The sequence below is a fragment of the Talpa occidentalis genome, unplaced genomic scaffold (genome assembly GCF_014898055.3).
Source record: "Talpa occidentalis isolate TD23 unplaced genomic scaffold, MPIMG_talOcc4v2.1 talOcc4.16, whole genome shotgun sequence".
NCBI classification, from domain to species: Eukaryota; Metazoa; Chordata; class Mammalia; order Eulipotyphla; family Talpidae; genus Talpa; species Talpa occidentalis.
In genome coordinates, this window is record NW_023601653.1 from 24,350,409 (window position 1) to 24,375,180 (window position 24,772).

At 33.9% G+C, this 24,772-nt stretch overlaps 1 protein-coding gene across 2 annotated transcripts in view; it reads left to right on the forward strand.

Annotated features, from left to right (window-relative positions):
* The window catches only part of SLC6A15 (solute carrier family 6 member 15), a 41,879-nt gene extending 19,762 nt beyond the window's left edge, over window positions 1-22,117 (forward strand). For both annotated transcript variants that reach the window (XM_037513917.2, XM_037513918.2), the window contains exons 3-12: window positions 704-861; window positions 1,224-1,350; window positions 2,383-2,564; window positions 5,908-6,018; window positions 9,198-9,439; window positions 9,541-9,733; window positions 10,601-10,793; window positions 13,543-13,702; window positions 19,475-19,637; window positions 20,788-22,117. In XM_037513917.2, coding sequence (XP_037369814.1) covers window positions 704-861; window positions 1,224-1,350; window positions 2,383-2,564; window positions 5,908-6,018; window positions 9,198-9,439; window positions 9,541-9,733; window positions 10,601-10,793; window positions 13,543-13,702; window positions 19,475-19,637; window positions 20,788-21,159 — 1,901 coding nt within the window. In that variant the 3' untranslated portion in view covers window positions 21,160-22,117. The remainder of the gene's footprint in view (window positions 1-703; window positions 862-1,223; window positions 1,351-2,382; window positions 2,565-5,907; window positions 6,019-9,197; window positions 9,440-9,540; window positions 9,734-10,600; window positions 10,794-13,542; window positions 13,703-19,474; window positions 19,638-20,787) is intronic.
* Window positions 22,118-24,772: the final 2,655 nt, after the last annotated feature.

The window sequence follows — 24,772 nt, forward strand, 5'->3', positions numbered from 1 at the left end:
AAATCACTGGTCATGTCTTAATTTGAGAGTTAGCTATAAAATAGTGATTATTTTAAGTATGGAAAATTTACTATAAGGATAATAGCACAAATATATTTGAAATCGAGCTAAATATTTTAGTATCTCAGTAAATCCACCACCTTGTCTCAGAATTAAAAATTGTTTCCTAAAGTGTACTTTTTATGTGAATTATATATGGGAAAAATAATCTTTCTCTGTGGTAGTTATTTTTATTTCTCAGTTTCAGCTGCCATTTCTTCTTTATGTTATTTTATTTAGGAAAAGAAGTCAGTTTCAAAAGCCAGAACATCTCATTCATTCTAATTGATCATATTTGGAATGTACAAGATGAGATTTGATAAAATTTAATAAATGATTGTAGAATATGACTTCCAGGAGTTTGAAATCTACTTAACAGTTGGTTTTAAGGATAAGTTGTTTCTATGAAATATGAAGCTGTCTTATCCTTTCAATAAAATGAAACTGGATCTATTCATTAATAACTTTTACCTAATTGCTATTTTTTAAAATCAGAAACTCTTTGTAGCAATTAAATTTCAATTCTAGAAAGTTTAAAGTAATGTAACTGCAATTTCTTTAAAGGCTGCTATATGTATACTATATAGAAGTTATATTTCATGAAATAATAAGAATGAGCATATTCTCTACTGAAAATTTAAGATATTTTATCTTGTCTTTGTAGGTGCATATCTTTTGCCATATTTAATACTGCTTCTGGTGATAGGTATTCCCCTTTTTTTCCTGGAACTTTCGGTGGGTCAAAGAATTCGGCGAGGAAGCATTGGTGTGTGGAATTACATAAGCCCTAAACTGGGTGGGATTGGATTTGCAAGTTGTGTAGTAAGTTTCCTGGTATAGTACATGCTATAATTTTGACAGACTTTCTAATTATATAGTTTGCATTTATAATGAAAACTTTGGGTGTATATTTCTACTCAATTCTTTAATCATGTTTTAAAAAACACTACTGGATCTTGCACTAATAATTCAAACTAAATATTAATAAAGTTCAACCTTATTAATGAATATTCTTAAGTTCTAGAAGAGACAATAACTTTTTTTGAAAAGATAATGTGTTTCAAATAAAAATAAAATGAAGAGGATTTTTAAAATGTCAAGTGTGGTTTTACACATTTCATATATTTTGTTTCAAAAGCAAGGGCATGAAAGATTTAATGTAATTACATCCTTTTGTTTTGCAGGTGTGCTTTTTTGTGGCTCTCTACTACAATGTCATCATTGGATGGAGTTTGTTTTATTTTTCTCAGTCTTTTCAACAGCCTCTGCCTTGGGATCAGTGTCCTTTGGTGAAAAATGCTTCACACACTTGTAAGACATGTACAATGTAGTGTTCTGTGTTTGGAGATTATAAAGTTGATAAAGGCATGAGCTTGCAAAATTAAAAAGGATTTCTTTCAAATGCGGAAGAATATTTGGAAATTATTGTAACAAACATCCCTTTAGGCTTAGCATACTCAGAGAGTTAAGCTTTACATACCATTTAATTTTCTGGTTCTTCCCAAGTTATTTATTTGTGCACCATGACTTTAGGGCAAAATATTACAGACTTCAGTTGTCAATTGCACAATCTTGTACATTTTTTTGATACCTTACATTTTCACTAAAATCACAAAGTGGAAAATGAGAATTTATTTTTTTAAAGAGAATTTGGATTACAGTAGTTGCATTTATGTCTTCTGTTGCTTTGGTTTTCCTTTCACTTATTTTTATGCCCCAAAATATAAAAAACAATTCCTTAGAGTAGTAACATTCAGTAAATACAGAATGCAACTCACATATGTAGTGTAAACTTTTCTACTAGCCATAGGTTAAAAAAAAAAAGATGAATTTTTTTTCAATCCAATATATACGAAATATTACCATGTCGCCATATAACTCGTATAAAATTATTAACATAATTATTTGCATTATTTTTCTCATAGGTTGTCTCCAAAATCTGGTTTATATTTTATATGTATCACACATGTCACTTTAGACTAGCTCCACTTCAAAAGGCGCACTTGGCCAGCAGCTAGCATATTTGACAGCTCTGCCCTAGGAAGTCATTCAGATAGCTCTGGAGGAAGGAGGGGTAGAAGTCTGGTTTGCTTTAATTACATTGATGAAAAAGCTCCATATTCTTATTTCAAAAAGTATAATTAGAATATCAAAGATGTTGCATGTCTATTGGTTTTTCACATTTTTGCACAGTTGAGTTTTCATTATGAATTTAAATACTTCTGTGGAGTGGTAGTGCTTTTCTAGGAAGTGTTAAGAATTGATTTACAGGCTGTCGGGAAACAATAATAGTCTCATTATTCTCTATAGTCTGAAATAATTGTGTTATCTTTCTTTCTACAGTTGTAGAGCCAGAATGTGAAAAAAGTTCCGCCACCACCTATTACTGGTACAGAGAAGCACTGAATATTTCCAGCTCCATTTCTGAAAGTGGAGGCCTAAACTGGAAGATGACTGTCTGCTTGCTGGCTGCCTGGGTCGTGGTTTGCTTGGCTATGATCAAAGGCATTCAGTCTTCTGGAAAAGTTAGTATATTAGAGATCCTCTTGATTCTGTTCATCACCATTCCTGGGTACTTTGTTCCCCTCAAGTTCTGCTATAAATTTCTGTGGGCAAACTACAAGGAGCACTTCATTCTAGGTAGTTATTTAAATATTGATAAGAAATGGTACTTTTAAAGTGTGCTTAAACTAAGGAAAGGGCATTAATAAATAAAGTTTTACAGTGACATCTAAAATAAGTATAATCTTTTCCTTATTTGATCAAGGCCTTCTTCGAAATTTTTTAACACCCCAAAATCGTTTCTTCTGACAGCTGACCCTACAGTTTCAGTTGTCTGATTACCAATTATTTCCAGTCACAGAAACTGGGGAATATGCTAGAACAAGGACTATGTTTTATATTATTCATTTTTTCTCTACTGTAGTGTTCAAAAATATAGTTGCATAAAAGATTTTACGATAGTTTAATGTGGAGTGTTTCTTAAGGATTTGAACATCATTAAGTTAGATAATCCCAAAGAGGAACTCAGACCAAAGGGCATGCCTGCCAGGGCAAATAGAAAATTTTAAAATCCTGTGGTTGAAAAAGACATTAAATGAATTCTAAATATCTTGACTTTTTTTTTTAATGATGTACTAGGAAAATAGTTGCTATTCATGATTTTGCTTTTCATATTGCATTCCCCCCCCCATTATTACTGTTACTATTTTAAAGCTCTTTTCCATCTAGCTTGGCTCTAACAAGAATTTATTAGTGGTTCCTTTTCTTTGTAATCCTTAACCGCCTGTCTCTATTTTTTTTAATCTCCAAAGCATACATCCTTACAGACTAATTCACTATTGTTCACCATCATATATGAGTAGGAGTGAGAATAATAACAGCAGCAGTAGCAAGTGATGTGGTCAAAGGCATGGAAGTCAATTCCTCAAACTGAAGCCAAGAGATATCTAATTAGAAGAAATTTATTAGGAGTACATGTAAAGATAGGGATTTGCCTGATAAACAGAACCAAAAAAATCCCTCAAATAAACAATCATATAAGTATAATTATAGACAAACATGGTTTAAGGTTAGTGAATGAAAAAAACAATGTAGAAGATTTAGCAGCTAAAATATAATATGAGTCAATTTTAGTATCATTGTCCTTTGGGTCAGGTTGGACACTTCCGTTGGGCAACACCTGTGATATTAGGTTTTACTGAAGTTTTTATTTCCCCCTTTGTTATGGAGAAGAAGAATCACAGCCCTTTGATCACAGTGTTCAAATAATTCAATGAAAGGAAGAATACGATTTACTTCTAGTGGCCACAGATAATAGCACTGTGATCAAATATTGGGGATTATGGAGAGTGGCAAGGTGGTAGTAAATCCTCAAAGAAAGGAAGACTTCCAGGAATCATTACTAACAAGGAAATTGGAGCTCTGCATTGTTGCAGGTAGGAAAGCACAGGTTGCATGTCCCTTTGTTACAACCTCTATTGAGGGGATGCCTGCCCCAAGACAAAGGATAGAAAAGTTCTAAGCTTCCTCCTAATTCTAAGTCAGCATTTTTTCCAGAATCTTTGCCATTATTATTCCTACTGTGCTAAGTACTTTGTATACATTAACTTGTTTAATCTTTTTACTAGCCAGAAAATTTTATGTCTTTATTCCCATTTTACTGCAAAGTTAACAAGCTTAGGAAGAGTAAATAATTGGCCAGAACTAAACAATTGATAAGTGGTAAAGCAATTACTAGGTTATAGTAATTGCGAATTATTGTGTTGTCTTCTATGTCATTTGTTTATAGTGATTATTGGATTCTCTAAAGCTGCTCTGAGCCATCCCCTGCTGTGGCAGTTTCTCCTCATTCTTCCCACCCTGCACCTTCTCCTTGCTCCCAGATATACATCGTATACCTATTATGTGCCAGAACTATGTTAGGTGTTTGGGATATGGTGAGGAACTGGAAAGAAAAGACGTTTGCCCTCATAAAACTATATCCCTGTAGGGGAGACTGACAACTGACAAATAAACACAAAAATAAGATAATTTCAGCAGTGTTAAGTGCTATGTCTGGTTAGGACATTATGGGGGAAAAAACCCACAAATATTAAGAAACTATCATTGAGGGTTCATGAGACATGGGGAGGGCAAATGGAGGGACTGGATTGAAGAAAAGTGTAGCCTTATTTTGGGTGGTCTGATGGGAAGACTTGAGAAGATGAAGATGAGACTTCTATCATAAAGAAGAGCAAGAAAATCATCTCATAGAAGAGGAAGTTAAGGAGGGCACAGTACTGCTCAGGCCCCAAAGCTGGAAAGCTTGGTGTACTACAGCAAGAGTCTGTGGAACTAGAGCTCTGGGAAGGGGAAGGGGCTGAGGGGCAGAGGGTGAAGGCAGGAGGGCACTCCAGTGCAATGCTTTGCAGGTTAGAGGAAGGAATTCATTTTTTCTAGTTGTATTACATATCCTTGAAATGTGTCAAACAGGGAATGAGGTACTAGTTAGGAGAATATTCATATAATAGTCTAGTAGTCAGGACCATTTCTGGATACTTGACTTTAACAGCTGGAGAAATGGTGGGACCATTACCAAGATGGGTGGAGATACCTTTGGGGTAAATTCAGTAGTTCCTTTCTTTTTTTTTTGTGGGACCCTCGTCAGTGGCTGGGGATCGAACTGGCGCTGCAGAGGCTGCAGGCAGCCTTGCAACCCAGCGTTCAACCGCTGCGCCACCAGGGGAGGCCCAGTAGTTCCTTTCTGGACCTGAATTTTTTCCAAACATATTAGCTTTCTACATGGAGATGTTGGGGCAGTAAATCTCTGCTTAGGACATTTGCTTAATTTTAATTTAATGGTGAAACTGCTGAGACAGAAAGTAAAACCTTTGCGTGGTTAATTGTTGAGATCCCATAGGATACTTATCACAGAGACCACTGTTTACTCCAGAAACTTCACAGATTTATAATGGAATTTTGGTTAATGGAAAGAAAAGTCCTCCCTCCACCTTTTTAACTACCTTAAACAAAACTAGTAAGTTATTAAAGTGGTAGTGTCTTTCATTTCTTTTAAATGTTGCTTATTTTATGAACTATAAGGATTCAACACTGTTCAAGTTACACCAGACCTATGGATTATTTTATTAGAGATTAAATAAAGAAGAGTTCTTATTTTCTCATTTATATCCCAAATAGGATCCTAAAAGAGCACATTGAATCAAGACTAATGAGCCATTCTAATAAGATAGTTATACAAGTTATTAATAGTAGTCATATAATAAAAATGGTGACTGTCAAAGTACAGAACATAACACCATCTTAACTATAAAAAGGAATAGAGCTAGTGTGTGTGTCTCACCTACTTTTATTATTCTTTCTTTGCAGATCATGTATTTTAGTTCTCTGTTCCCATACCTGGTACTTATATGCTTCCTAATCAGAGCACTCCTTTTAAATGGTTCAATTGATGGCATCCGCCACATGTTTACCCCTAAGGTATGTATTGAATTTCTATTTAAGGTTTACGATCACGAAGGCATTATGTTTATTGTTGTAATGTTCCCACAGTTAGATTTAAGGCATAATTGTTCTAACATATGTGCACTAGACTTTCAAATTACAGTCGTTATGTTAGCCAATCTAACATAGAGAAGCCAAGGCTTTTTATACATATCTATAATTATATCCATCTAGCCCCCATTTTAAATGGCCCATTTTATTTCTAGACTATCAATTGTCTTGTATATTTTGAGAAATAGCTGTGCCAGCTTTCATTTGTAACACAGTGGGTGGCACTGGAGGAGAAGGATTCTGTGATTGTTGAAGTGATTTTTTATAAATGCAGAGAAGATAAAAAATTAAATACTTTTATAAAAAAACCATTACTATTTATGCTTCAAAATTCCTTTTTTACAAGAAATTAGCTTTCAATTTTATAGTGGGTAATTTAGAAACTTTTAGTCTTTACTTACTCTTTTCCCTCTGTCTCAGTGGTTCTTAACCTTTAAAAAAAAAAAAGCTGATAATAGGATCTTCCTACAAAAAAAAAAAAATAGGAGGGGGGACATATTAATTTGCTTAGTGTCACAATAGGTTGACAGATTACTTAAGTCCATGGATCCAGGATAAGAACCCTACTGTACTTTAAGTCCCCTCTTTGAGAAAATCAGTATTTTCTTGTTTTATATCATTTTGAGGGTTTCTACCTCTGAGAATCTGTACAGTTGTGAGTTTAGGAAGTTCTGTAACTTTTATAAAAGCAGATACACTTCAGGCACACTCTCCTCAGATTTCATGAAGTCTCAGAATGAATAATCCAACTTAGAGTTAGACTCAATGTTGGACACATTGGACTTAATCATCCCTTGTGTTGTACTGATTTGCCAGGAAACAAAAATAACTTTTGATGTGTATATATTTTTTGGTTTTTCTCCAAAATCAAGTTGTACTTTCCTATTTATAGTGTTATTCTTAACACTAGTCTAGGCATTGTGCTGTGAAACTGGCATTGGGCAGAAGATACTGGCTCCCCTGGAATTCCTTGTCACTCCTGGCAGCTGCCTTGCCACTGGGTATGAGAAGCTGTGCCCTTTGGTTTTTGCATTCATGCTCTAGTAGCAAACATGCTGACAGCACATCTGGTTTTCTTGAAGAGTTCAAGTCTTGTTGAACATTTAGAATTGTGCAAACTCCTCAGTGGAGATCTAGCTATAACTTACATATTTCAGCCACAATATAATTTAAATTAGCTTCAAATAAGCCATATTTAATGACCAAATGTTTTTATATTTGTAATATTCAAGAAAAGCTTTCTGAATTTAAAAGAATTAGCTTCATTGTGAATTTAAGTCATATCATATTTTTCTGAGCTGTCAACTAACTGCGTGTGACAAAATTCTAAATATTTGATTTGAATGTATGTTTTAGAATTTAAATCCTTTGACAGGATGGCTTTAAAAGAACCTGTATTTAAAACTGCATCATTAACATTTTAAACTAGGACTAGGAATCACTATTAAAATGCAGTTATTTATTCTAAAGCTTACTTTACATTGACTATTGATTAGATTGTTTATTAGGTCACTGTAGAGTATTGTAGTTAATAACCATAAGAAGCTGTCGGTTACTTTTCACTTCCATATTTTACGCAAGGGTCAAAATACCCAAACCCTAGAAATATTCCCAAAGCAAGGAATGCAGATTTAGTTCCCAAATTGGAAGTATTCTAAAATGTTTTGCTAAAATGTTTTCAGTAAATAGGCACTTTCTGCCATCTAGTGGTTAAAGTAGTGACAGACAGTTGAGTGTATTTTAGTAAATCATTAAATATAGAGCGGTAATATAGGTAGCAATGGCCAATATATAATATACCTACCTTAGTTTACATGATTAAATTATACATTTAATGATGATTATGTTTAATGAGAACATTGCATAAACTTTAATAATAACATAAAATTAATTGAACAATAAAATCCTAATGCTTGAGATAATATGGATTTTGGAATCTACTTGTGTCATCTATCACCTGCACCCCAGGACTACTGTATAAACTTAGGCAGGTCATTTAACCTTTCTAAGATTCAGATAATAATAGCAGATAGTAATAGCAACAATTTCCTCTATTGCTACGAAAATTAAGTGAAATAACCTATGGAACATGATTATCAGTGTTCCTACCACAAAAGTTGATACATGTTAGCAACTATTGAGCAAATTTACTGAGTGTGGTAGGCAGTGTGATAAGCAACACATGTCTTGGTACTCCATCTTTCAGTTGAGGAAGCTCAACTCAGCTAAGACAGGCCACTTACCCTAAGTTGCATGTTTTTAGATTACTGAATGGCAGAATCAGGATCTGAAACTGTGTGTGGAACTGTTCTTAATCATGTTCAACATTTCTTCCAATAAAGGCATGTTCATTGAAATAATAAAAAGAGATAAAATACAAATTTAAACCAGACTCAACTGTTTACTGGTATCTATCTCATTTATAGCTAGTAATTGTTCCATTTAAAAGGTTTGAATAGATACAGTGATACTTGTCTAAGAAGTAAAGCAGAGTTGCGTAAAGTAAATCATCAGTGTAGATTCAGAACTTTAGAACTTTGGATCTGAAAAGGTCTTTGAGGTTATACAGGTGATGTTTTTCAATTTTCAAAGAAAAGGCTTTCAGGAAACTGTTGAATGAATGAATTACACATACTCGAATATGCAAAGTACAAATGGCTCAATTCTGCCAAGTTTATAATTGTTACCTGCTTTGACTACCAGACTTCCAACACAAAACTTAGGGTATTAGTTAAGTATTCTTTCACTTTTATTGATAATTGATTTATTTTGTTTCAGAAAGAAAGATAGTTAATTTCTCATTCAAATAGTCCTTTGATGATTTGCCTTAAAAATGTTAGAAAATACCCATGTAAGTAGAAAATCTTCATCTAAGTAAAATCTCCATCTAAAGACTTGATAGTGTTTCTTAGTCCTATTTCTTATTTCATCCCTAAATGAGAACTTTGTTATTTCTGTTTAACAGATTATCTTTGAGGTTGAAATAAGCTTCGGGTAACAAAAATGCCATCATTTAATATATTTGAGCAATAGAACTAATTCCATGTAGATTATTCTGAACTATTATATTGCTGCTGACTTCTATTGTGTTTAATTTTAAACAGCTTGAAATAATGCTGGAGCCCAAGGTCTGGAGAGAAGCTGCTACTCAGGTGTTCTTTGCCTTAGGTCTGGGATTTGGTGGCGTCATTGCCTTTTCAAGCTACAACAAGAGAGACAACAACTGCCACTTTGATGCTGTCCTGGTGTCCTTCATCAATTTTTTTACTTCTGTCCTGGCAACCTTGGTGGTGTTTGCAGTTCTGGGCTTCAAAGCCAATGTCATAAATGAGAAATGCATTGCCGAGTATGGTTATTAATTTCCTTTAGCTTTTGATGGCATAATTATATACAAAGGATGTCCCATAGGATCATAAGTGTTCATTAATGTGTTGTTCTGTTTTTCAGAAATTCGGAAATGATCATGAAATTTTTGAAAATTGGCAACATCAGTCAGGATATTATTCCCCATCATATTAACTTTTCAGCTATTACTGCAGAAGATTATCATTTAGTTTATGACATTCTTCAAAAAGTGAAAGAAGAAGAGTTTCCTGCTCTTCATCTCAATTCCTGTCAAATTGAAGATGAGCTAAATAAAGTTAGTAGGATATTTTTAAGCAATAAAATCACTATCATTAGGTTGAAATATGCATAATCTAGAAGACCGCTTTTGGGAAAAAGACATTTAAAATGCCTGTGGAAGATTATGCTGTTTCAAAATTCACATTCTTTATTTCAGAGGAGCTACTTTCTTCAATCATAAAGGTTTGCTGTATTTTAAAAAGCAGTTTTATTAGGCCACAGTCATTTAAAATATGAATAGAATAAAGTTATTTTATCATAAAACATGATTACTCTTGATGCTTTTCTTAGCATAATATTTAATGCAAAATTTGAGTTATGACTATCAATTACATATTGCATTATTTTTTTGACACGTCTATTTGGTAATTTTTAATTTAATAATTGTGTTCATGATTAAGTCCTCCTTCTTAGCTATCGCCATGTATTTTAATAAACACAAAATAGGTGACCGTTAATAAATATATTTTTATTGGTTGTCACCTTCTCCCTGTATTGTCAAGAGGAAAATATAGTGGAGAAATTGGCCACTAATCACTTGCTTTTAAATAGCTAACTATAATTGAGGCTCAACACAAAGAATTATGTGAGGGAATTATGGATGAAACCATCATTAATAAAAAAGAATTCTATTAGAAAAAATTCAGCTAACTACTAACTTACTCTTAATTTTGTTTTCAATTCTTCTGTATCTGTTGTCTCTAGGGGATAACACAAACCACTTGAAGTCTATTTACACAGTTCCTTAGAAGACAACATGATCAGCAAGTTGATTTCCAGTAGCCCCTGGACATTAGTCATTGTTTCTCCTGCCCTTTATAACTGATGACCCCACTGCTCAGCATTGCTCAGTATTAATGTTGCCATTTTGTCTCTTTTACAGGCTGTTCAGGGGACAGGTTTAGCTTTTATTGCCTTTACAGAAGCAATGACTCATTTCCCTGCATCTCCCTTCTGGTCAGTGATGTTCTTCCTCATGCTGGTAAATCTGGGGCTGGGCAGCATGTTTGGAACCATTGAAGGGATCATCACGCCCATTGTGGACACTTTCAAAGTGAGGAAAGAAATTCTGACGGGTGAGTTTTTATGGGTTTGACTTAGCACTGAACCAATGCAGACCATTCTGCATTGTGCAAGAGTATGCTGGGAGATTAGAGATGGAAACAGGAAAGTGTGATGTGTTAGGTTTTCTTAATGTCCATGAATACAGCTCACTATCATTTATTTCATTTATGTATTTACTTGTATAACATAAAATGTTAGGTTTAGTTTAGATCAATTGTTTATTAATGACTATTAGTTTTAACATACTGTCATCATCATGAATTACTGGGACTAGAGTAAACTCATAGAATATTCATGTATAATTTTGCATACACAGCAAATAATAATAAATGAAGTAGGATAAATGGGTTCATATGCTCTACTCCTTATCCAAAAATTGCTTAGCTCAACTTGGCCAATGTTAAGTCCAATTTTCATATAAAATAGCAATTGTGGCCTACTAGTATTTAATATCTCCAGTTAGGAAAGCAAATCAAACAACTTATTGCCATTGGTGGTTGTTAACAAATCCAATCATCAAGTGGCTATTAAAGTACCTGGTTTGCACAGCATTATTCTTGCATTTGAGGTTATAAAGGATATAAGAGAAATTATAATAGGTATGAGAGACATAATAGTTTCTTCTCCAAAAATGATAGTACTGATAATTAAAATAAAATTCGATAGATAATTGTGTCAGGTAACATTCTGATAGCATAATGGAGACTTCATATAAGAATTTAGAGGAAGCAAAAGTCATCTAAAAGTATGATGAAATGGTCAGACAAAGAGATGGTAGTTGAACTGGCAAGGGGAAGGTTCTTATTAGGGGGATAGGATAGGTTTACTAAACATATATAAATACATATCAAAGGACTAGTAGCTAGTACTAGTAGCTAGACCAGAGTGCATTACTAGTGTTGGTAAGTGAGGCAAAAAATGGATTGGAAAAACATATGGAATAGGTGGCCTTGAATGTTTGGCAGTGGTATACAAGCACCCATGGTTCTGATTTAAACCCTGAAAGATTTAGAGTAATTTATGTATGAGTCACTCTAGTATATACACCTGTATCACTTAACTGCTCTGCTAAGTATAGTATATGTGGATGTGGGTATAAAACAACTATACAGTTTGTTAAATATAAAATATTTTCAACTCAGCTGGACAACGGCAGTCTTTGACCTTCTGAAACTGCTGAAGCCTTTGTTTCATTAAAGGTTATCAATATCCTGACTGACATGCAAGCTACAACCAGTCATCTTTGCTGCTTTCTTCCTCTTTGCCTCATTCCAAGCCATTCCCTCCTGTGATAAGAGAGCTTGCAAGATTAAGGGGAAAACAATAATTAAAGGGAAAAATACACAAGATAATATTTGCTGACTCTTACTGGAAGACTTATTTGATCAGAGCAAAGAGGAATGTATTGTCTTCCCCTATTACCTGTCTTGGAGATCATACCTATAATTCAGGTCATTTTTTTTACCCTGATGAAATGTTCTCATCAATTTGTTGTAAGATGTGTCTTTGTTTTCTCTGATGGTACAGTAAGACTTAGATAAGTGAATTGTTATTTCTTACTGTCTGTATCACCTAGCATATGCTTTCTTCATGTTTCACTTATACTGTGGTGTAATTAGGAGAAAGTGAATGTGACACAGGCTGTGGTTCAAATCCAAGCTCTGCTACTTCCAACCTGAGACTTTGAGTAAAATACAATGTGACAAACATTTAAATATTCCAATTGCTGTAGACTCCAGGGAAATGTTACTTTTTCTTTTCTACCTTGTAAGTTTACATATATTTTACCTATAATATTTGCTTATGTATGATAGAGCTCAAACCACCAGCACAGTGGATGTAATAGTAATATAACCCCTAGTTATTAAAATTGCTAGGGAGCCCTCATTTGGTTGAATCTAGGGATGCCTGTTTTCTCCTTTCCTAAACTGCCCTTCCCTCCTGTACTTCTTTTACTTTGCTATCCTCTACTAAATGGTGGCTGAGAAATAAATTTTTTTTTATTTTTATTTTTGAGGGCTTCTCCATTAATGTGTTTGAGAAAATAAAGTCTAAAATAAATACTGAAATATTATAAGGACTCCAAAATTCTAAGTTTTTAATGTCACTGGTGATTGATCAGAAGTTTCTGCATTTGCTTCTTATAATTAGGGAAATTCCTTTTAAGATACTCTTCTAAGTTGTTACTAGGATAACCAAATCACCCAACCACTGGATACCCAACTAATATGTTTGGGTAACATAAAGTTATGGACTTGGGTTGGTGCTAAAGCTAGGTCCAACTAGATTATTTTCAGGTGTGCTTTAAAAATGACCATATTACTAAAAATATAAAAATATACAAACACAATCTTATTACAAGTAACAGCCTCATTAAAGAAGTAAATATAATTTACAGCACCATAAAACATTATTAAAAGTAGAAATGACCTATGAACGTGTATTGCCTAAAAAAATCACTTTGCTGTTAATAAAGAGAAGCTGGTTATGGATATTTATAGTTTTAAAGTCTTCTCTTAGTTTTACCTCATTTTGATGTGTGCTTGTTAAATTTCCACAGACTCAGAGCGATGAGTTGAGCTACTGTCTATAAAGCATTCCTAACTTGAAATATGTTTTTCTCCACAGCATCAGAAAGTTATTACCTATTTATATCATTGGCAAATTTTAAGAATGGTACAAAATTTGTTTGATATAAATTGTTTCAAAGGCATGACATTGAATAAGGACTTTTTTTTTTCATTTATTCCTTTTATGCAGTTATCTGTTGTCTTTTGGCATTTTGTATTGGCCTGGTATTTGTACAACACTCTGGAAATTACTTTGTTACAATGTTTGATGATTATTCTGCCACCCTGCCTCTGCTGATTGTAGTCGTTTTGGAGAATATTGCGGTATCCTTTGTTTATGGCATAGATAAGTAAGTATATTTGCTTTTACGCCTTCATTTTCAACTCTATTTTGGAAAGATCAATTGTCAATATATATATCTATAATTTTTTTCATTCAAAAGAGGAGGGAAATGACTGGAGGGGAAAATTCTTTGCCACAAAGTTAAGTATTTTGCAGGCTCTTTTTCAGTCAACAATTTTAATTCCCCACTAGGTGATTAGATTTATTGGATATATGGTAATGAAGTCTAGGATTCTGGAGCTTTGATTTAATTCTTGTCATCCAACTTTAATTCTTTAATTTTATTTAATTCTGGTTATAGCAACTTTTAAGACTTGTGAGTATTAACTGTATTCCAAACAACTTCTTAAGTTGTTTTGAGTTATTTTTATCATCTACATTCAACAACTAATTTTTAGACTTTCTAAACCTGAGTTTAAAGAGATAGCAGTGACCTGCTCATCATACTCTTGGACAGTGAGTCCTGGGATTCGTAGCCATTTCTGTTTAAAGCCAATGGTCCTAATACTTTGCTAATCTGTTTTATGGAGGAAGATAAATGTCATAATGCCTTGTGTTATGGGACAATTTGGGGAAATGCTGTATTCACTCTGAGACACATATGCACTTGCTAAACATAGGCTTGTTGTATGTGGAGTTATTTTTTTTAATTCATAGTACATATAGACTTGGGAGTTCCATGCTCGCTTGATGTGAAAAAATATATACATGGTATTAACTGAGACATTCAAGTAACCTCTGAAGATCTTGTCCAGTATTTTTAAAAGTCATTGTCTCTAATTAACACATATGGACTAATTCAGTAAGATCATCAAACTTATCAGAGCTCTGTGTAAAGTAGGAATTAATATATTGAGTAAGAATCAGAGTCATCTTAAACAACATAAAGTATGCTATTCCTATTGAATGAGCTTGCGACAAAGCCTGGAAAATGTTTTTACTGATAGCTAAAGCTCCAAGAGTGGAAGAATGTTATATCTTAGAACACTATTTAACAGTAGCAGTAATAGCTGTCTGACATGCATAAATCTTAACCTCATAAAAATCTCTATAGTAGTATTATCACCCATGTCAAAGATAAAATTGGCCCTTAGAAAACCATTATATGTTAGCCCTGAGCCAACACTTCATTTAACTTCGACTTTTATTTCAAAGCCAAATTTCTCCCCAAGCTACCAAGCTATCCCCAAATCTGAACCTGAACCATATTGTTATTTGATGTTATTGGATTTATCTGTAAGTCATAAACAATTATAGTTTATGTTTCCATTTAGATAGTTTGTTGTTGCAATAGGTATATTAGATAATGTCTCTTTTTACTCACCACTTTTCATAAATAATAGCAATTATAACAATGGGATTAAATAAAATCACTAATAATAGATGCTTCTATCAAATGCCTATTGTATATTGGGTAGTATGCTTGGCATTCATCATTTATAAGCTTAATGGTAATCCTCCAAGGTCGGTTTTATAAAATTTTTGAAAATGCCAAAAATGAAGCTCAGTGAGACTAGGTTGTACATTAAACGATGACCGATCTATGATTTGAAACTAAGTCTTTTGGCCTCCAAGGAAGACCAAAAGCAAAAGCAAGTATAGAACTTTCATGTCTATGATGGCCTCATTTATTTACTTTCCCTGCCCTTACAATTCTGTAGCAGCTTTAGAGTCTTGCTGTTCACCTTCAACAACTTCCTTAGTCTATTTCTTCCCTGTGTCCTCTATCATTTTTTTTTTTTTTAGATTTATTTATTTATACAAGCACTGGGTACAGTTGGAAGCGCAGGAGGGTGAGAGGATTCACCAGAGCCAGAGCGGGGAACAGAACAGGCAGACTGAGGAATACACTGCTGAGGGGAGCAGCCGGCGTGGCAGGAGAGGTCTGCGCGCCATGTGGGACCCTCACCTGGTGGCCGGGGATTGAACCAGCACTGCAGAGGCTGCGGGCAGCTTCGCAGCCCAGCCCTCAACCGCTACGCCAATGGGGAGGCCCCCTCTATCATTTTTAATTTACATTTCCAGAGAAAAGTTTGAGATGAAGAAGGCACTCAAAACTTGAACAGCAATTCAAATGCAAAAAAAAAAAACAAAAACAAAACTGGAACATAGAAGTTTAGGAATTAGAAAGAAATATGAATGAAAGAGAGGAGCAGAATTCTGTAAAGCTAAATGTGATGAGACTCTCCAAGTCTTTTCAAAAGAGATAGAGAGATCACTGAGAAGTTATCCATATTATTATCTCTTGGGAATTTGTTCCTATATTTTGGCTATTATAAGCAATGCTGTTATTTATATGGAATAGCAATGGGAATTGGAATTATGGGAATGCAAGTGTCCCTTTAAATTAGTGTTTTGTGTTCTTTGATTAGATATTTAGGAATGGGATTGCTGGGTGGTAGGGGAGACCCATTTTTCAAATCTTTTGAGGATTCTCCATACTGTTTTTCATACGGGCTGAACCAGTCTACTTTCTACCAACAGTATTAAAATTTTCCTTTTCTCTATATCCTTGCCAGAATTTGTTGTTTCTGGTCTTTTTGATAAGGGCCATTCTCACAGCAGGGAGGTCATTTCTTATTGTGGTTTTGATTTGCATTTCCCTAATGATAAGTGATGGTGAACATTTTTCCATGTGCCTGTTAGTCATCTGTATGTACTCCTTGGAGAAGTGTCTATTTAGTTCTTCTACCAAATTTTTGATTGGGTTACTGTTTTTCTTTTGTTGAGTTGTATGAGCTTTTTTATAGATCTTTGATATGGGCCCATTGTCAGATGTATGGTGTGCAAATATTTTCTCCCATTTAGTAGGGTATTTTTTTGTTTGTTTGTTTTGTTTTAGTGATGATTTCTTTTGCTGTGCAGAAGCTCTTCAGTTTGATGTAGTCCAACTTATTTATATTCTCTTTTACCTTCCTTGCTGTTGGGGATGAACTCTTAAAGATACCACTAAAGCTTATGTCATGAAGTCTTTTAGAGCTATATTTTCTTCTGTGTATTTTATGGTTTGAGGTTTTACCTCCAAGTCTTTTAGCCATTTTGAATTGATGTTTGTATAGTCATTAGAGGCAACATGGATGAAGATGAGAGGGATTATGCTAAATGAAATAAGTCAGAAGGAGAAAGAAGAATGGTGTCACTTACAAGTAGTATAAAGAGAAATTAATCAAAGGAACAGATAAGGCCAAACTTACAAACTAACCCTGGAAAATTAATTATAGAACTAAGGAATCCAGAGAAGGGAGGGGGAAAAGAACAGGGTGAGAGCAAGTTTTGGAGGAAACAAAATGGAATAAAGAGTTGGGTCACAGGTGCTTTGGTAGTGGGTGCTTTATGGGTAATAATACTTCAAGGGTGGGGGTTTCCTGTACTCCCAAAATACAAACAATGATGTAAACCAGTATTACCTCATTACAATTTTTTTTTCACAAAGAGAGAGAAAATAACTACTGGAATATCAGAACCAAATGCCCACGAACACTGGCAAGAAGATATTACCTTGAACCCTCGAAATTGAGATGGCAGGAACAAACCACCCACAGTCACGCAACCTGTGTGGTATCATGTCTGTGTGAAGCAGGCAGAGCACATGCGGTTGGGCTGCTGACAGCTCCCTAACTCTCTAATCATCCCCAGATCCTTCCAGTAAAGAGCAACAGACCAATCTAAGTGACCTAAGACAGGAGAAATTTTGTATGATCCTTGCCTTCATTTAAAGCAATGTAGAGGGAAGAAGATACAGAAAGATCACCAGTGCTGGTCACACCTGATCTCTACAAATAATCAAAACTAACAAAGCAAATTTCCCTTCTAAGATAAAGCTCTAAACTGCAGAGAAAATGATGGGATCAAAATCTGATTTGAGCAAGTGAGAGACAGTATGAGCAATGGAAAAAGAAAGTCCAGATAAAGGAGAAGAGTAGAGAAGGCAAAACAGAAATTATAAGGTCAATCTTTGATTATTTTGCAAAAGAAAGAAAAGTGCCCATCATTCCCCCTGAAAATGAAAGAAAATTTATTTAAATGCAGTCAAATCTTAAGTTGCTTTGTTAAAACATAGGAGGAAAAAATGGAATAATATCCTTGCAGACAACAAAAACACACAAGCAAAATAAATGAAAAACTAACAATATTTCAAAGTGAATTTAAATAAATTTTCAAAAATAATAGAAGCCAAATAAGAACAAGTATTAATTATTTTAATAGAGAAAAGGGAAATTTCTTTTTTTTTTTTTTTTTTTTTTTTTGGTGGGACCCTTGCCTGGGGCCGGGGAACAAACAGGTGCTGCAGAGGCTGCGGGCACTCTCACGGGCCAGCACTCAACCGCTGTGCTACCAGGGGAGGCCCAGAAAAGGGAAATTTGAAAACTGAGCTATTGAACCCAGAAAATAATAGCAAATTAAGGAAAATGAAATGAATGAATAAACTTAAGAAATGAAGAACAAATTAAAAGGAACAAAAAAGTAGTGGGCACAATGGCTAATTTAATTTAAAAAAAATGGAAGAAAGGAGAAACTTTTTTTAAATCAAGAATAAATAATGAAGGACTTAAGAAAAGGAATAAAAAAGGAAGTTAAACAAAGGTATCATGTACAACAGGCTGGACCATGAAAGTAGTAGTCAGAACAAATTCTAAAATCCATAATTCTAGAAACTTACCTCAAGGAAATTAAAATTGAAAGGACACACAATATATTCAGAAAAAAGACTGGGACATAGGCCAAATATTACTTCAAGAGAGAGAGAGAAAAAAAAAGTGTGGGGGTGTGGGCATTGGGCATCGAGGAAAAACAATACAAAACAAAATTATAAGAGAAAAATATGATAGTATTATAAAATTTTTGAAACAGTATTAAAAGTTAGACAATTTACAGTATTCCAGGAGGAAAACAAGCTACAGATTTAAATCTAGCCAAACAGAAATTCAAATATAGGAACTATAAACAAACAAACTTGAAATTTAGGGGATATGTTTATTCTGATCCCTCTTTGAAGAATCAACTAGAGACCTAGCTTTAGACAAGCAGAAAAATCACAAAGACCAGTACAAGAATGGGTGGGCAGTAAATATCTCTAAACATTAAGGGAGCTAGACTAGTATGTAATGGGTATGTGCACTGACTGTTAACATCGGAGTGCTGAAAAGCTTGGATTTTCTCATGAAAATAATACCTGAATAAATGAACATAAAACAAGTAGAAGTCTGATTATTAGTAGGTCTCCATACCAAGTGACAGAAAACAAAAGGATCAAACTACCTGTGAAGGGACACTGTGAGGAAGCAACCAGTCAAGCCCAGATAATGGGAAACTATGAAACAGGAGCTCCTAACCTTTGCAACAGAAAATCAGAAGTGGCAAAAAAAGAGATGTAGTCAGAACCCATAGATGAAAAATGGACTTGAGGGACATCAGTTGCAGTGTTTGTATCTACTTTTGATTCAGACTGTAAAAAGAAGTGAATTTTCAAAGATGGAAATGTCATTGGGGATTGGATGAAATTAATTAAGTATTGAAAGTATTATATTCATAGAGTAGAAAGACATCAGTAGGAGGAAACATTTCAGTAATTGTCTTAAGAGGGCTGTTGACTAAATGAAAATTACTGTACTTGGTCCTATTCTAGAAACATTTATAAATCATTGTCCCATATGATTTTTATTCAGTATAAAATGTCATAGTGTATCATGACTAAACCCCTGTCAAATGGGTATCTAATGTACATTTTTAAGGTATAATATTATCTAGAGGAATAATTTAACCTTTTCTTTTTATTTAGGTTTATGGAAGACCTAAAAGATATGTTGGGCTTTGCTCCCAACAAGTATTACTACTATATGTGGAAATATATTTCTCCTCTAATACTCTTATCACTGCTAATAGCTAGTATTGTGAATATGGGATTAAGTCCTCCCGGCTATAATGCATGGATTGAAGATAAGGTAAATATAAATTAAGGAAGTTAGATAAATATATACATAAAATGACATTTTAGAGGTTTATTTCTTTTGCTTTCTTCACAGTATATTTTGCAGTTTAATGATGGATGTTGTTTTTCTGTGAGGATTTTGAAATTTATATTTTATATGTACCCATATATATAGTGTGTGTGTGTGTAAATTTTTTAATGCATGATAAGAATGAATTTTATTATTAAAGTAACTTTATTCATGTCATGGTAATTTTATTCATGACTTTAAGGTAATTTTATTCATGTTATTATAGATAAATCAATAGTTATTGAGTCTGAAAATATATCAAACCTGAATAAATCAAAATTTAGGACTCCTATGTAAATATTATTAAATTCTATTCCAAGAATTATGTAATAATGAAAATATGATTAGCCACATAGACATAATTTAAAATAAGTAAATATTGAAGTAAAGTTTTGTTGTAACTTTTATATTAGCAGTGACTAATTTGTTCTCAAATTGTCACATAATGCTATATGTTAGCTGTGATAAAATTAGTGTTTATTTTTCAGAGGTATTACTGACCTTTAATCTGTGGCTAATAATACTAAATAATAACAACTAAAGTCAATACTGGAAACACTAGGACATAAACAAGCATGTTATCCCTTCCCAAAACTCTTGGGGCCAGATGTTCAACATTTTCAGATTTTAGAAAGATAATGTGGCATATGTAACAGTTATCTATTGCTTCATAACAAACTAGCCTGAAACTTAAGGACCTAAAGCAATGCTGATTTATTATTTCTTAGGGTTCAGTGGATCAACTGTGCAATTCTTCTTGTGGTCTGGCCTGAGCTAATTTATGCCTCATGCAATTGATTGAATTTGGGGAGCTAATCTCTCTCTCTCTCTCTCTGACTTTTTATTCTTATCTTCTTCCAAGAATTATGGAATCAATGTAGTAAGCTAATGAAACAGACATTACAAGGTTTTGAAGGACGAGCCTTCGACATTGCTTAATGTCATTCTACAACAATCTATTTGTCACAGCCAGTTACAGGAACAGCTTAGATTTTTTGCTTATAAACCCAAGACAAATATTACTTATTTTCATGTGCTTGCAGAGTAAGATAGATGGCTTAAAGTATTTTGGTGGTTTTCTTTTTTAAAACAGGCATCTGAAGAATTTCTGAGCTATCCAACATGGGGAATGGTGGTCTGTATCTCTCTGATAGTCCTAGCAGTGCTACCAGTTCCAGTAGTCTTTATCATCCGACGCTGCAACCTCATAGATGATAGTTCTGGTAACCTAGCATCTGTGACTTACAAGAGAGGAAGGGTCCTAAAAGAACCTGTGAACTTAGAGGGAGATGATGCCAGCCTCATTCATGGGAAGATATCAAGCGAGATGTCATCTCCAAATTTTGGTAAAAATATTTACCGAAAACAGAGTGGATCACCGAGTCTGGATACTGCTCCCAATGGACGGTATGGGATAGGGTACCTGATGGCAGATATGCCCGATATGCCAGAATCTGACTTGTAGCTGGGAGAAAAAATCAGTGGGTTTATTTGGCTCATTTTTATCAATGAACATTGGCTCTACTAAGAGAAGCATTAGGCTTCACTTATCAGAGGATGATCTCAGGTGTGCCATGGCTGTGATCTCTAATCCTAACAGTATATGTAAATTCAACTAGAGCATTCCTTTGGATTCTTTGGTTTACATTTGCACAGAAGGAGTTTCGGACAAAGCTTACAATAACTGAGGTCCATTTTTGTCTAAATTTTTAAAACTACTTTTGGTGTTTTTTCAAGTATTTCTATCTCTAAAGAAAAAAAAAGGTATTACCTCAGTTTCTAATAATTTCCGGATATAGTATTGGCATTACAAAAATGGTATACTATTTATAAGTTTGCCTTCAGGGTAATAGTGAACAATTCTGTCAGCTGGTGCTTCTCAGCACATTTCCATAAATGCATTGTGTAGATAAACTGTACTTATTTTGGTAGCATTGATACCTTCTTAGGCAACTAGTTGAAGAAAACTGCAAAATATTTTCTTATGTAATAGCTGTATAGAGCAATAGTATCAAAGAATAAGGAGGCACTAACGCTGGGATGAAAGGTGACTGGGGATCATGTGTGTGATGGCTGTTTATTTTGTGTAAAATATATGTATGAAAATGATCTAAGAATGAGTCACTCAGCACTCTCAAGAATTATGCAGATTCTGCATTTTTCTATGCCGTGTGCCTAAAACTTACTTGATATTTATTGTGGTTTCAAGATTACTCATAGTATATTTATATAATATACTTGCAATGTATATAGATGTATATTAGTACTCTAAGTACTCATTCGAAAACTTGAAGCAAGATGGCATTTTATTTCATATCTTTCTGTTTTGCTTCTGTTTTATGCAAATATAAATCCTTTTTTAAGTGATTGTTAAAATTGTATGGCATTACATTTTAAGCAACAAATAAACAAAGGTTAAAAATAATGTTTGTTTTTCATATTGTTTTTTCTTATATCACCTAAAGTGGATTATCTTTGCATTTTGGTTTGCATTTAGGCATTTCATAATGATTAATCATCACATTCCAAACAGGATTAATAGACTGATAACAGTCACCACCATCACAATAAAAACAAAGGAATAAACAGAGTATTATGGTAAAATGGTGCTGTAATGTAATCTTAAGATTCTTGAGAAAACAGTCTCCCAGGAAATTATGTATATAGTAGATTGCTTATTGGATGCATATTTTCTTTGAAGTATAAAAAGTTATTTTTTATGAAACTGTTACATATATGATTGGATAAAACAGGAAAACTCCATTGTGTGCCATCTGGTAAAAAAGACTTTTTATTTTTCACTGTTCTACTACTATGACAGTCATATTTTAAAAATGATGATGGATGCACTAGAAAAAAAGGGAAGGTACTGGGCCTCCTCTGGTGGCAGAGCCGTTGAGCGCTGGGCTGCGAGGCTGCCTGCAGCCTCTGCAGGGCTGGGGTTCGTTCCCTGGCTGCTGGGCGAGGGTCCCACAAAAAAAGAAGGGGGGGGGTACTACATACACCATATCCATTGATTTATTTTGGCCAAATATTCTTGACCTTTGATAGACCTATGGTAGCCAACTGTATCAAAGCATTTAAAATATAATTCTGCTGTCTGAAATGTTTGTTTTTTAACATATTAAAATATAGTCTGTATATATTTATTTATATATAACTTACATCATTTTTCATTTTTTTTAACAATGTTTGTTTTCTTTTCTCAGGTGTAGTCCCCATAGAATAACCACCATGAGTTCAACCATGCACCATCACCATAGTCCCTTAAGCTCTTCCCTCCCTCATTTTGATCCCTCGTCCTCCTCTTCCCCACAGAATGTCTCTGATTTATAGTAGTCTTCTTATTTTTCTTTTGTTTTATGTTTTTTATTGTTATTTTTTCCCTAATGCCTTATTTGGTTCCCCTATATTCTCCTATAAGTGAAACCATCCGATATTTTTCTTTTTCCTTCTGACTTATTTCACTGAGCATAATCCCTTCCAGCTCCATCCCTGTTGCTGTGAAGGGCATGATTTTAACTTTTTAGATTGATGTATAGTATTCCATTGTGTGTATATACCATATCTTCTTGATCCTGTCATCTATTTTTGGGCTTTTGGGTTATTTCCAAATCTTACATAATATAAATAGTGCTGCAATAAACCTGGGGCACAGGTATTCTTTTGAATTAGTGTTTTTATTTTATGTATTTTATTTAAAATGTTTTTATATTATTTATATATATTTTTAAATTTAAAAACATTTTAAATAAATAACTCAAATATCATAACAAGTATAAAGTAAATTTCCATTCCCACATTTCCCCTAGCTACCCATTATGCCTCCTTGAAGGTGTCTACCATTACCAGATTTTATTTTTCTCCATACATTACATAGTCGTATTCTGTATTCTCTCTTCTGAGAGTTACTTATTTAATTTATTGTTGACATTGTTTCATATGAAGGCACATATATGACTTATTATTCCTGAAATTGAAGTAATATAAATTTTATTTTTGTGTTGAAGCATTATTTTCTTTATTAAACTACCCCAACATTAAAGTTGGTAGTGAATATTTACTCTGCCTGATAGCCTTTAGCTTATCATAATAACACATTGCACAAGAGCATCAGCCTTTCGTGCTCTCTCTTTTGCCAGGAGGCCTCTTAATCTATTATTTTCCACACCTGTCTTCCACTACAGAATAGGTCTCCACTCTTGTATTCAGAGTATTATGAAGAACACAGGAATCATATTATTTTTGAGATGGAAGAGAAACAAATTTGCTTCTAATTCTCTCATTTTAGCAGATGAGGAAATTGAGACATAGAAGGTAAACTGAAACAAAGTCTCTCTCTTTCTTTGATTCAGTAATGTATTGAATCATTTATTCATCCTTTCAGCATCTATTCACCAAGAATCTACCTTATTCTTAGTACTAAGCCCAGGTGCCATCAGAATGAGAATATATATCATTCACCATTTTACCATCATCTCCTCCTCACCAGAGAAACTCCTTCCTTGCCCTTTCCTAGGCAATATATTATTTAATCAGTAAATAGTAGTATGGTGTATCCTAGTCTGTACTCTGAAATTTTATATTATTTGCTTTTTATTACTTCCCTCTGCCTATATAAGTTCTGGCATAAATTTTATAGAAAGGAGGTCAGGGAGTGTGACAGAAAGTCTGATAGAGTGTTCAGACTGGAATAGAGGAGGAAGAAAATATCCTTCAACATTAGGAGTTAGAATCATAAGTAGGGTGTCTAATACATGGTGCAACTAAGTCTAGGATGTAATTTTATGAATGTATGTTTACATTTCCATGTGCTTACATTTTCATGCATTTTTAAGGCAGAAGTTGCTTTTTCATTGAAACTCCAACTGGGTATGTCATCTTAGAATGTTTAACATCAGGACATACACAGTACTTCATAACTACAGTTTTGCTTTTGAGTTGCCCACACCCTTTTTTAAAAATTTTTATTTTTTACCATCATTGTTCATTTTTAAACAATATTTGCTTCCCCCAGGTGTAGTCCCCATAGAGTTTCCTTCCCCAAGGCACCCGTGCACCATCACCTCAGTCCCCTG